A 12069-nucleotide genomic window follows, 5' to 3' on the forward strand; every position below is an offset into this window, starting at 1 on the left:
ACTGGTTCAAGCAGAGTCAGAGGACATTTTAAAAGCTCGAGAAAATATACACTTGTTTGAGGTTAACCTTGTCCCAGGAAGGTTTCATTGGCCTCAGCATCATAAGCATTAACCAACCGCACAGTTGAGGAGCTGATACAATTATAACCAATTTGGCAACAAGGGAGGTCAGAGGCCACATTTGAGTAAGGGAAAAAAAGCATGTTTATTTCATGCAATAAAATAATATCTTGAGATTAAACCTGATATTTACACACATTCTGCTACCCCACTGTGATGATCTTTCATGTCTGGGCAGCCAGGGCTGGATGTGCATCACAACAAGAGGCTGCACATCTGAGCAAAGACCAACGTGTTCGTGAAGGTGACATTTTTAAGAGAGCTGCCCGGAGCGCCAGAGAAGACAAATGCATGATGGCAGGAAGCAAAGGGAAGGCAAAGTGCAAATTTGTCAGCAAGCAGCAGCTTGACTAATGCAGCTGTGTATGTGTGTTTGTGTGTGCTGCAAACTTCTATCAGATAATTATTATAATCCTCACATCATTTGTTCAAATCAAACACAGGCCTATTTTATGTTTGGATCTGGACCACAGATTGAAATTATAATAATACTACATTTACGTTCTTACCTGATTTCCTTGAGATCTTGTTTTAAAATAATCTATTACAGTGGACGTGTTCATTTACTCAACTGCAAGAAGTACCAAATACGTAGAGGGCTCAGACTAGATCTTATTCATACAAACAAATTTTAATCATAATGTCGAATAATCTATATTATACATAATTTCCTCACAAATAAGAATTCCACTCATATTTTTCACAAATAAAAATTAAATCATATATAAAATATAGATTAAATATATACATTAGGCCACAAAGAAAAAAAATCATCTTTTTTTTCAGTTAGTCAATACACAATGAAACATGAGTGAGCACCACAATTTCCTAAGGAAATAAAATAGGGTCCTATTAGGGGTGAGGCATTTATTTGACACTTTTATAGCACTGTACAATGAAGCTCCCACAGGCTGGTCCGCAGGTTCTCTTCCAATCCAATAGAATGAAATCATACATTGTGATTAAGTCAATCATTTCTTGAGGGGACGTTGTGCTTGTACATTTCTCAAGGGGGGATTCAAAAATAAAAACACTTTCCTCTTACCAAAATAAGAGTCTCTTGGTGTGCTCTTTCCGTGGCGGAGCGCTAGGCGTTATGTCTGCGTGTGGATGTGTGAGGTAAGCAGGGCTGCCATTTCAACAAAGCATGTCAAACTCCATCACAAGTGGATTCAGTGAGTCAGCCACACAGCACTGCTAAAGATACAAAAGGATATTCGGACATGTCTTGTAATACCGAGCGTTTCCGTTAGACGGCGCTGGTGAGTCACATCACAGCCAAAACTTCTTAAGGGCGCTTCCAAACCAGCACGAAACACTGCTAATTCTACTCCAGTTAAGACCGTAGGCTATAATTTGGGTTTACACTCTGTGCGGTTCATTTGATCAAATCCGGAACTCCAGTTCAGACCAAACCAAACATACTACGACTTTGAAAGGTCCTTTCACACTTTGGTCCATTTTATGTTTTGCCTATGGTTGGTCCATTATAACCTAGCTGCAGTTCATTGAGTCAGTTACTAATGCAAATATTTAACCTCATTTAGGGGTGCTTTCACATAGTATTTCACTTTTGAACCTCTGTCATGTTAGTTTGGTCAGTCCGGAACTGGTCTGAGACCCTCAAAACTGAAAGCTTCCAAATGAACTCAGTGAAATCCAGTTTCTGAATTTGGGTGACCCCCTCAACCGAAAAAAAAAAATACACACCACAACTAACCACACTAACACACACACAAACACAATTTGGTCCCTTTTATTCGAACTCTGGTTGGTGTTCCAGATTAATGTGATTTGTTCTGTGATGTGTGAACACACGAATGGAAATCAGGTGTGGGCCCAACCTAGAACAAACGGAACTCTTCCAAAAAAACTCTGGCACGGTCCAATTGTAAACTAAATGACCCGAAGCATAATAATAGTGGCGTTGAACGAGACCTCCCCAAATACTGAACAGTTTGGAAGAAACTCCAGAAGGTTCTGGTTGTGAACCAGTCAGGTTTAGAGACCCTTAATATTATAATGATGATACAGATGACAAGAGTCAGCAATGGTGACTGCTGACTTATTGGTCAAGTCTTTGCTTAAAGTGCATTTGGCAATGTGCTGGTGCGTTCGATTGTCCAGCAGTACCTTAAACTACTTTCTTTTAGCGTTCCTGTGACCGTGATGAGTCTTGCGTCACAGGGGTTTGTCGTAATGCAACCCAACTCGGCGAGGGGAGAAACAGATCAGGTGATTGTGAGCAGACAAGGTGAACTTTGGACTAATCTACTTGGATATAACCAAAAGACCGATCCGTTGAGAGCTTTGGGGATCCCATCAATTCCCTCCATGTTACAAGGTCAATAAATCCTAGTTGTGACAGATAAGGAACACGCACCAAAATAATAATAATAAAAAATAAATCAAATAAATTATTTGAAGTCACTATATTAAATATACATGTATATCTGTTATACCTATGCATGGCCAGGTGAATGGTTGTAACAAGTTCAGAAAATCTCTCATTGGGTTCTTCTGTCGAGCTGATTGCATGGACCAAGCATGCATGTCTGGATTCGGACCATCTTGGTTGTTCTGGTTCAATGGAACAGGTTTTGCCATCCAAGGGTGAGAAAATTCCCCTTCGATAAGTTCATGGAGATGGAGCGCTGTTGGTAGGTGGCCACTGATGTTCTGTTCTGCTTTCTTGATTCCCTTTTTTATTTCAACCACACATTGTTCCTCAAGAATTCCATGGACATGGATTGATGTTGGTAGTGGACCACAGAGGTTCTGTTCTGGTTCCTTCATCCCATTTTTCCAACCTCGCAAGGTAAGATTCTCCTCCTAGAAGTCCATGGACATGGAGCGCTGTTGTGGGTCCACCACTGAGGTGCTGTTCCGGCTGCTGGTGCCACGGATGGTGAGTGTGCCGCAGGCTCCTCCCATCCCACCGCCAATGCCACCGGCGATGCCACTGGGCCCGGCCATGGCCACGCCGCCCGCCATCCCCATACCTCCAGCCATGGCCACTCCCCCCGTGATGCCCACTGCCCCGCCGAGGCCACCTGTAGCTCCGCCACCTCGGTTGTAGATCTCGCAGGGTATCTCCTCCGTGACGCGGTCCTCGATCACCTGCTGGTCACAGTCGTGACTCTGCCCGTGCTGCTTGTAGCCGTAGCAGCTCTTCTTATAGGTGCCGGTGGAGTTGAAGGTCTTCATGGGTGGTGGTTTGGAGAAGTCGTTGTGGTAGGATAGCTCCATGGAGCTCAGCGTGGTGCGGCTGTGCTTCATGCTGCCGCCGCCCGTCCCAACAGAGCCCTGCGAGCCGCAGTGGTGCTCGTGTACGCAGCGTGACATGGTGGACGAGCGCCGCATCTTCTGGAAACTGTCCAGCTCCTCTGACAAGTCGGCCAGGTCGGACGACATCTCCTTGTCACGCAGAGAGAAGAGCTCATAGTGAGGTGGGTCGAAGACCTCCTGGAGACCCGCTTTGTTGAAGACACCTGGCCGGCGGGCGACCACCTGGGCAAAACACACAACTATTGAACATCTTCTGTTCCGGGACACGAGTGAGTTTGACTTTCTGAGGTTTTGTATTGCGAGGCTACAGTGGCCACTAGTGGTCTGGCGTGCACACTACAGCCGTGTTGCTCGACTTTGGGAAAGCTTACCTTTTTCCGTGGTTGCTTCATTTGGACCAGAATAGAAATGATAAGAAGAACAAGAACGATCCCGGATGAGACACCAATAACTGTGCCGTGGGTCTTGGTGATCTGGTGAAAGAGACCCCCGGATCTCTTCTCTAGATATGAGCAGAGATAGGAGAAAGTCCAAAGTCTCAAGTCTTGACCTTCAAAACATTTCTTTGCAGAATTGCAGTGTTTCAAATGTAAAGTCTTGTAGTTCAAGTCAGGTTGACGCTTTCAAGTCCCAAGTGACTAATTGTTGTCTTACCTTTGCAGTGATTTTCATCCCACGGGTAGACACAATTCTGGACACCATTGCACACCAGTGAGTTGTTGATGCACATGTTGCTGTGACAGAAGAAGGTGTTGGCCGAACAAGGGGCTGCAGGCGATAGACAGAAACATCATTTAAAAATAACATCCCCATGGTGTGAAAAGGCCCAGAAGCCATTTTGACGGTACAGTCAGAAAAACACAAAAGCAAACACTGAAGGTCTAATGGAGAGCACACCAGCAGCCAGGCTAACATGACTGAGCTGGTTTATACCATGGGACAGATTTCAGTGAGCATCATGTGGGGAAAACCTTTGGGAGGTTATATCCGAATCAATCTAGCGTGACAAGATGAGGTTTGACTCACGGTCTACAAAGGAGGTGAAGAGCAGGCGGAAGCGGCTGAGTCGGCTCTTCTCGTCGGCCCACATGCGCACCACGCCCACGCCGTTCTCCAGCATGACATCGTTGGCCACCGTGCTGCAGAACTTGGCCTTCAGGTTCTCGATGGCGCTGCTGCCGTCGTAGATGGCCACAAAGTTCTTCTTGCACTCGTTGGAGTGCTCCATCTGGTACTCCATGAAGCGTAGGTAGATCTGCACGCACGCGTGAACAGATGACGGATGAGGGGTCGCTGAATGCAGACGGCCGCCCCGCAATAAGGTCTAGTTGGTTACACTTTTAACGTGGACAATTTTGTTTTCAGTAATATGTAATTTTTCAAAGAAGGTAAAGTCGATCACCGTGTGACCCATGGAAACCTCTTATGTCACCTGTGGAGTCCCGCAGGGGTCAATACTTGGTCCTCAACTGTTTAACAACCCCAACCTGATTTGTGAGACCTTCTCAAGGTTTCAATTCATGGGGTCAACAGTAAATGCAAGACATATTTACAAACAATAGCAGCAGTAGATCAGCTCGGATACTAATATTTACAGTTCCTTGTTGATGACAGTAATTAAATGAACTCGGAATGACGTGCCAGCCGCCTTCTTGAGCCTACGCATAAAACATGGCGTGGCACAACTCATGTAACTTAATCAGATGTGCATGAATTTACGTCGGCGCCTGTGACTCATGTACTCTAGGGGCGGCGACGCTAGCTTCGCATATGAGTCACAGTTGTCTTTTTTTTTTTTTTTTTAACCCTCATCTCATTTAAAAGTGGAATAAATACACAGACAAGAGGACAAGAACGAGAGACGCGAAACTAAGAATAATTCAAGAAAAATTGGCCTGTATCAGAAAGATGCGTGCAGACCTTGGACTGAGGGGGGGCCCTGATGGTCCAGATGCAGTCCAGGGCATCTCCCGGCTTGACCCGTTTGGTTTCGTCCACCTGACTGGAGCGAATGATCCCGTCGAAGCCGCTGAGCTCAAACTGACAGTCTGGAGGATGAAAACCAGCAGAGGATGATGAGATGAGGGCAGACTTTCATTTCAAAATAAAAGCATAGTTACCCGGGATTGGGTTTAACAGTCCCCCCACATGCAGATGGAAGTCAGGGTCTGAAAAAAACCAATGATACAATAAACTTCCGCTCCCCTGTTTTCTGTAGTGTTTGTGGGTGAGCTGGAGTCTAGCCCAGCTGAACAGATTCGAACCCAGAACCTTAGGACGGTCTTTTGTGCTGCCAGACAAAAGTAGTTCCTCACCTGCAACAAACGTGTACTTGATACGGAATCCGAGACCCTCCAGTTCTTCGTCGCTGGTGAACTTGATCCACATGAAGCGCCCGGTAGAGGTGAGCAGTCCCGGGTTCTTCCCTCCGCACACCCGGTCGATAAGAGGCGAGAAGCCGAAGGGCCCATCGCGGATCTCGATGTGGTCGAAGCGGCACTCGAAGGACGGCTCGATGTAGTAGTTCTTGTCAAACGTCAACTGGATCCTCTGCCTGGGTAGTGCTGTTTAGAGACGGGCATGAAAGGTCACGTTAGAGCACACCAGGAGCACATTCGTCACGTTTTGGAAAATGGAAAACAAGATCTTATCTGTATATGCATTTATTTAGGCGTTTTATTGTTAGAATTAGCTCATTAAAAAAAATCGTTGGCTGGTCTTTGCTGTCAATGGATAAAACAGCATTGCTATTATGTCAGTCTATTTGTGAAAATAACAGTCATTAGAGCGTCCATCTCTGTGTGTGGTCAACAAGAAGAAACCAAGTTACCTAGCTGTAATGCCTATTTGACTCTACAGGGGGAGCAATTGAGCCACGTTCGGAGGGGAACCTCCTCCAGGTGTAGCGTGACGTCGTGCAAACAAAGATGAGCATGCATCACTGTGGTCTGGACACTGGCTGACAGAAAAGTCCAGTTTAATTCTCCTTCTGGGTATTTGAATCATGTTGTGAACATTTATTTTAAAAAAAGTTAGATAAGGGGCAGGCACACTGCTTCTGATGAGATGATTATTTAAATGAAGTGTGTGTGGAGAAACATCTAAAACAAGAAGTGTAGTGGCTTTTGAGGACCTCAGTCCAGGCTACCTCCAATGCACCTTGCTCACCTTCCAGGATGTAGACACACTCCTTGTTAGGCGGGTACGTGTCAGGGTACTTTGGCGACGTAAACACGCCGCCGTTGATGTTGCGTACCCACGTGCCGCAATCATTCTGGTTCGGGCTCTGGACGCCATTGTCGCTCAGGGAGTCTTTGAAAAGAATATTGATTTTAGTATACAGATTATAGCGTTATTTCGAGTCATATTTTCTTTTGGTCGGGCTTACCTTTAGTTCTCTGTGCCAGAGCGAGGCCCTCTTCTATGAGAACGAGGAGGATCCACGCTGGGGGGGGGGGGAAAAAGCTAATTATATCATGCGTATGAATAATGATGTTTGACGTTGTTATGTTTGCATTATTCATATAAAGAGAGCCATCTCTGTACACTGTATAGATTTCTTTGCCTCATGGGTTCCTAAGTGTTCTTGGATCCCCTATTGAAATCTAAATTTGCATTATTATTGTTCAAATGATTATTATAAGGTTACTTCATCGCTTTGATGGCAAAGTGTGAATTCTTGTTGCTGATTTGCTGGGAGAGGTCACATGGTTTTACTGTCCTCGTAGGAGAATCACATGATGTCTATTTTGATTCCATTACCAAATCCAATTTCTATGCTTGACATTCAACATTTCTACAGAATTTTACATTTTGTATTGATAGATTGATTGTAGGGGAGGAAAGTGGGGTGGCAAAGCCGGGTGGCAGCTGCCACTTCTTGTCACCCGGTTTAACCGCCACTGGTTGGAGTAAGACGCAGGACATCAACCAATCACTGGATGATTTATCCGCAAATGAACCCCGTTGCCTCAAACAGACCATTTATTTAAACCTTTGGCAACAGACGACGGGTTCTTACATCAGATTTTGACTGGTTAATCACAGAAAATGATTTTCTGCTTTCTTTGTACCCTCAAAGATATTAAAAGCCCCAAATAGTAAAAAAATGGTCCCAAACCAGCCCTTGTAGTTTTCCGCTGTTTGCGCCATTCTTCAATCACACTTTCATGATCTCTCTTGTGTCAGGTATAAAATAGTTGTGGCAGGGATATTGTCGATTGCTTTCAAGACCACAAGGCAGAATGTTTCGGATTTTCAACTTCAGCCAACCCCCCCCCCCCCCCCACACACCTTTAGTGCCATTCAGGAAGAAAAGCTCAGAAAGCGCTGTTTTTGACAGATACAGTGAAATGGGTTCAAATTCTATTTCCAATTGGAAGTAAGAACCAACTCATGCCTGCTCTCAAATAAATGCGTCCCATAAATAAACAATCCATCCATCCATCCATCCATCTGTCAATCTATGCATTCATCCATCCATCCGTCAATCCTTCTGTCTATCCGCCCGACCATCCATCCATTTTTTGGGGGGTTGAAGCACGCCGTTTAAATGACGCGCACGCTTGACCGATTTTGGCGTTGACTTTGCATGGAATAAAGTGGCAGCATTTTAATTCGACCAGTGTGCAAGTAACATACGCTCGCCCTCAGTTTGAAACATTCGGATATATAAATGAGTGTACACATTCGTGGCCACCGATTCGCGATTTTACGCACGAAAGTCCCCCAACAGCTCCGCGGAGCGCATTTAACGACTCTGGTACACAAACCGAGACGATGCTCGCTCACGCATGCAACATGAGTCCGTGGTTCATTCTAGGGAGTGGTTTAGTTATTTGTTTTTTAACCCCAATTTTCCAATGAAGTCTGTTCCCGAGATTACGCCATTAGAAAGGGGCTAATTAATTCGCATAAGATTTCAATGGTAATTATTTCAATAATAAGTAAAAAATTCAAAAGAGTCTCACCTCTGTGCATTATTTCCTCTGCAAAAACGCTCTCCTTTTCTGGCTAGAACCCTCCCGTCGCGTCAATCTTCATCGGAGCGCCCAGTAAACATCTACAAGGGGGTTCATCCATCTCGCGGGTCCCGCACCCAACGGCTCCTCGTCGGCTTGTGCGCGCAATGGAAGTCCGCTGGAGCTTCTCAGTCTCTCCGACCGGCCATGTCACTCACCAGCTTGCGGCTTCCACCTGGGACTTGCAACCCTCCCCCAAGTGAGACGTTCCAGGTAGATATCCAAAGAGACGGAGCAAGAAAGAGGGAGAGTTAAAAAAAAAAAAAGAAATTAATAGAGGAAGAATATGGGTAGGAGGATGGTGATGATGAGGAGAATGAGGTCTGCTCTGCTCCAAATTCCGTGGGCGCGCAGAGGAGGAGCTGCGCCCGCACGAGGAGCATTTAAAGCCGCGGGCGTTGCTGACATCGAGCGTGAGTCCGTCACCAGCGTCGTCAAAACGGACTACATAAGCACAAAGCCTTTTCCGGTTGGCACCTTTAAAAATAAAACACTTAAATAGTAAATACAGTCAGCCAAGAAATGTTACGAATGAAGATCAGGGCTAAAGTGTTAGAAGGTATTTATAAGGTGCGTTTTTAAAATACAGTGTGCAATTATTATGTAAATTAGATTTACTGTTATATCACAATTAATTAATCACAATCCACCCACGGGCACATTTTTTGGATATCTAGTGATTGATTTGGTTGGATTTTACAATTGATTCAATTATGGATGGATGTGGAAAATGAGACGATTTCCGGTTGTGCTTATGATACTTGTGTCTTCATTACGGATGTTTTATGCTGCAGGCTTCTGGGAGGGAATGCGTGTGTCGGGGGGCGGAGTGGTCTTCTCAGCAAAAATAAAAAGCTATTTCATTCCACTGCTGTACCTAAATCAATTGAAGAAAAGAGCTGGGGGAGGTGTGGGGTTGTACAACCAGACCAGACTGCAGTTTTCAGGCTGAAGCAGAAAGCACACAAACTCCTAAAGTCACAGTCAATACCTTTTATTATTCACATCGAGTAGCTGCGGCGTTCGCAAAACCAAATAAATTACACGTATAATTAAAAAAGAAAGTGCAAATCCCAAACCACATAAAAAAAAAACTTTGGGAACCAACGACTGAATTGGGCCCACAGTAGCTTCAAATAGAAAAGAGCTTGCAGACAGATTAGATTCAAATGACTTAAAGACAAAGACTTGGCAAAACAGTTTCAAATAAAACTTGACATTCGAGCAAAAAACGGAATGAAATTGGACAGTAACACTGTGAATGCTCCGACAGCAGCCATTTTGTTAAACTGGCCAACAACGTGGCAAAGTCAAACATGAGCTATTTCGGAACACGGACATTTTCCAGATGATAAAATTAGACGCAATTTTTTTTTTAATGGAAAAATGACTCGCTTTTTTTGGCCCTTTCGGAGTGAATGCGGAGGATAAAGGTGGACAGGTAAAGCCAGGTGGGGCAGAAACAGGTGAAGCTATCAAGTTAGCGGCATAGTAGGTAACGTGCATGTGAAATGGTGCAAGTGACAGCAGGTAAAAGATGATGGCCGTTCACATGGCATCAAAATGGAAGCGGTGGGCTTCCTGCCTCTTCTCCCGGTCGTCTGCTTTCTGAGGCACACAAAAAAAATAAACGATCAGGAGGGCATAACAGGACGCTATTAGGTCACAATCAAAGACCCCCCCCCCGTGCCCCCCGACTCCCTGCCGCAATCCACCCACACCTGCCACTCATCCCTTTCGCATGACAAGCTAAGAATATTCATCTCGGCCAAAAAGGTTTTCGCCGACAGCAGCAATTCCTCACAGCACCGTCGAGTTCCTTTGAAGTGACAGCTGACGTCTTATTGAAATGGTGCACGCAGCTTTTTGTCCTTGTGTTTTTATAAGTTTTAATAAGATGTCGTGATGTTGACTCCTTCCATCCAAAAGATAATAAATAATTTGTCAGTCTGTCAACAGTTTTTTTTTCCTCCCACAAATCAATAGTTGATTCCTCCTGTCAGGTATTGATTGGTGGTCCTGCCTCTTTTTTTTTTTTTCTTTTTTTGCATGCAGAGGTAAAAATGAAAAGCTTGGCTGTTTTTGGCTTTGGCAAGGCACTCCGCCATCGACGCAGACACTCTAATCGGGCATCTGGGGGAGGGCATCCGTCATCCGGGACCCGCGAATCATCATTAAGCAGCGGCGTATTGATTTGTGTCCATCCGACGCTTTTAATGACGCCGTCGTGTCTGATGTGGATTAATTAAGTCGGACGCTGCGCCTCAGGTGGGAAGACGCTTCCTTTGGAGTGATCGATCGGCCTCCTTAAATATTCTCGTGCTTTGCTCCGTATGGATGTTTGCTGCGCAAAGTTAGCTTCTTCACGCCTGTCCTCTACTTGACTTTGTTGTTAGAAGAGTAAATACCAGCAAGTCAAATGCTAAATGCCAGTCAGCCTTCTGGTGATGACCTTAAGTTACGGCTAAAAGGCAACTGTGTTTTGAAAATGCGCCACTGTTGAGCATGAGTAGACCCACAAAAAGTTTCAAGAGGCCATGTCTAATAAAAGAGGCTGCATTTTTGACATTTTAGTTCAAAGCAGCCAATTTCAGGGCTCCATGAAATATGTGTTCTTAAAATTTTATACGCATTGCATACTTGTGTGACATTGGAATTTGCCTCCGCGGATGGTTGAAGTTTGGTAACCACCCATATAATCACAATAATATCAGGGTCACATTTGTACACATACACACATGCACAGTTGCACGCATGTACATAAAACACACACACGGCAGATGGCCGGGCAAGGATGCCAGCGCCGAGCGAGCTCAGCAGTCGGCGTTCACGCTGCGCGTCGCAAAGAAGGAAAAAAAGAAATGCAAGCAAAAAAAGTTGCACGTTCTCTCATATGCGTGATGTGGGAGTGTGACTGTAATCGTGTGAGCAGAAAAGACGGGAAAATAAGTGACGGCCGAGGCTCCCCGGAGGATGTATTTATGTGACTAATGAAAGAGCAGATCCGCTGAGCTGAAAGCGGAGAAGACGCCAATAAATTAGTCCTTCCGGATCTTCCAGAGGGATATTAGCTTTGTGTGTGTGTGTGTGTTTATTTGTGTGTGTGTGTGTGTGTGCGTCCGACCTTCTCCTGCCAGTGGAGGATGCCGATAATGACGAGGATGAAGACGCAGACGCCGATGAGGGCAATGGCGGTCAGTAGCACGCTGTTACTGGGTGTCAGGTACAGTTTGGCGCTCCAGCTGAAGACGAAGAGAGAAAGGAGAGTCGCCAATCATTTTTGATTGGTTAGCCTCATTTGAAAGTTGGCGTCGCAAAATAACTCGTCAGTGGGGGTTGAAAAAAAACAACTTGTCAGTAGGGGTTAAAAAAAAATAAAAGTATACCATGCTGTGTGATAAGATTGAGACATTATCAATGATATTAATGCGGTATCACAGATTTGATTGATATATATTGCAATAATACTATCGCGCCATATCACCAAAAGGATTGAAAACTAGTGACATCATAGATTATCATGAAACCGTTGATGTAATTGGGGAAAACAAATTGCAGTAATATCAATTATCGTGATACGAGTGAAGGCGCTGGAAAAGATTGTGAAAATACTGTCACATTAAGAAAGCATCTGCTGCTG

At 44.8% G+C, this 12069-nt stretch overlaps 2 protein-coding genes across 2 annotated transcripts in view; both read right to left on the reverse strand.

The window, feature by feature from the left end:
- Window positions 1–970: 970 nt before the first annotated feature.
- Window positions 971–8868, reverse strand: LOC119120004 (neuropilin and tolloid-like protein 2). The gene is made up of 10 exons (XM_037246575.1): window positions 8379–8868; window positions 6797–6853; window positions 6577–6720; window positions 5724–5972; window positions 5529–5576; window positions 5329–5456; window positions 4435–4663; window positions 4063–4176; window positions 3780–3910; window positions 971–3630 (listed from the first exon to the last, which is right to left on the reverse strand). The coding sequence occupies exons 1-10, from the start codon at window positions 8386–8388 to the stop codon at window positions 2953–2955; spliced, it is 1788 nt and encodes a 595-aa protein (XP_037102470.1). The 5' UTR covers window positions 8389–8868; the 3' UTR covers window positions 971–2952.
- A 534-nt stretch (window positions 8869–9402) lies between these two features.
- itfg1 (integrin alpha FG-GAP repeat containing 1) overlaps window positions 9403–12069 on the reverse strand; it is a 48902-nt gene continuing 46235 nt past the window's right edge. Inside the window, exons 17-18 of the mRNA XM_037246576.1 lie at window positions 11554–11671; window positions 9403–10037 (exon numbers count right to left, since the gene is read on the reverse strand). Coding sequence (XP_037102471.1) covers window positions 9978–10037; window positions 11554–11671 — 178 coding nt within the window. The 3' untranslated portion in view covers window positions 9403–9977. The remainder of the gene's footprint in view (window positions 10038–11553; window positions 11672–12069) is intronic.

Source organism: Syngnathus acus, chromosome 3, assembly GCF_901709675.1.
Source record: "Syngnathus acus chromosome 3, fSynAcu1.2, whole genome shotgun sequence".
NCBI lineage: Eukaryota > Metazoa > Chordata > Actinopteri > Syngnathiformes > Syngnathidae > Syngnathus > Syngnathus acus.

What these genes read in the sequence shown, in the direction of transcription:
- LOC119120004 (XM_037246575.1), bottom strand. An exon ending in GTGTGTCTACATCCTGGAAG is followed by an intron (nt 5,973 to 6,576) that starts GTGAGCAAGGTG and finishes GTCTCTAAACAG; the next exon opens with CACTACCCAGGCAGAGGATC. An exon ending in CTTCACCTCCTTTGTAGACC is followed by an intron (nt 4,177 to 4,434) that starts GTGAGTCAAACC and finishes TATCGCCTGCAG; the next exon opens with CCCCTTGTTCGGCCAACACC.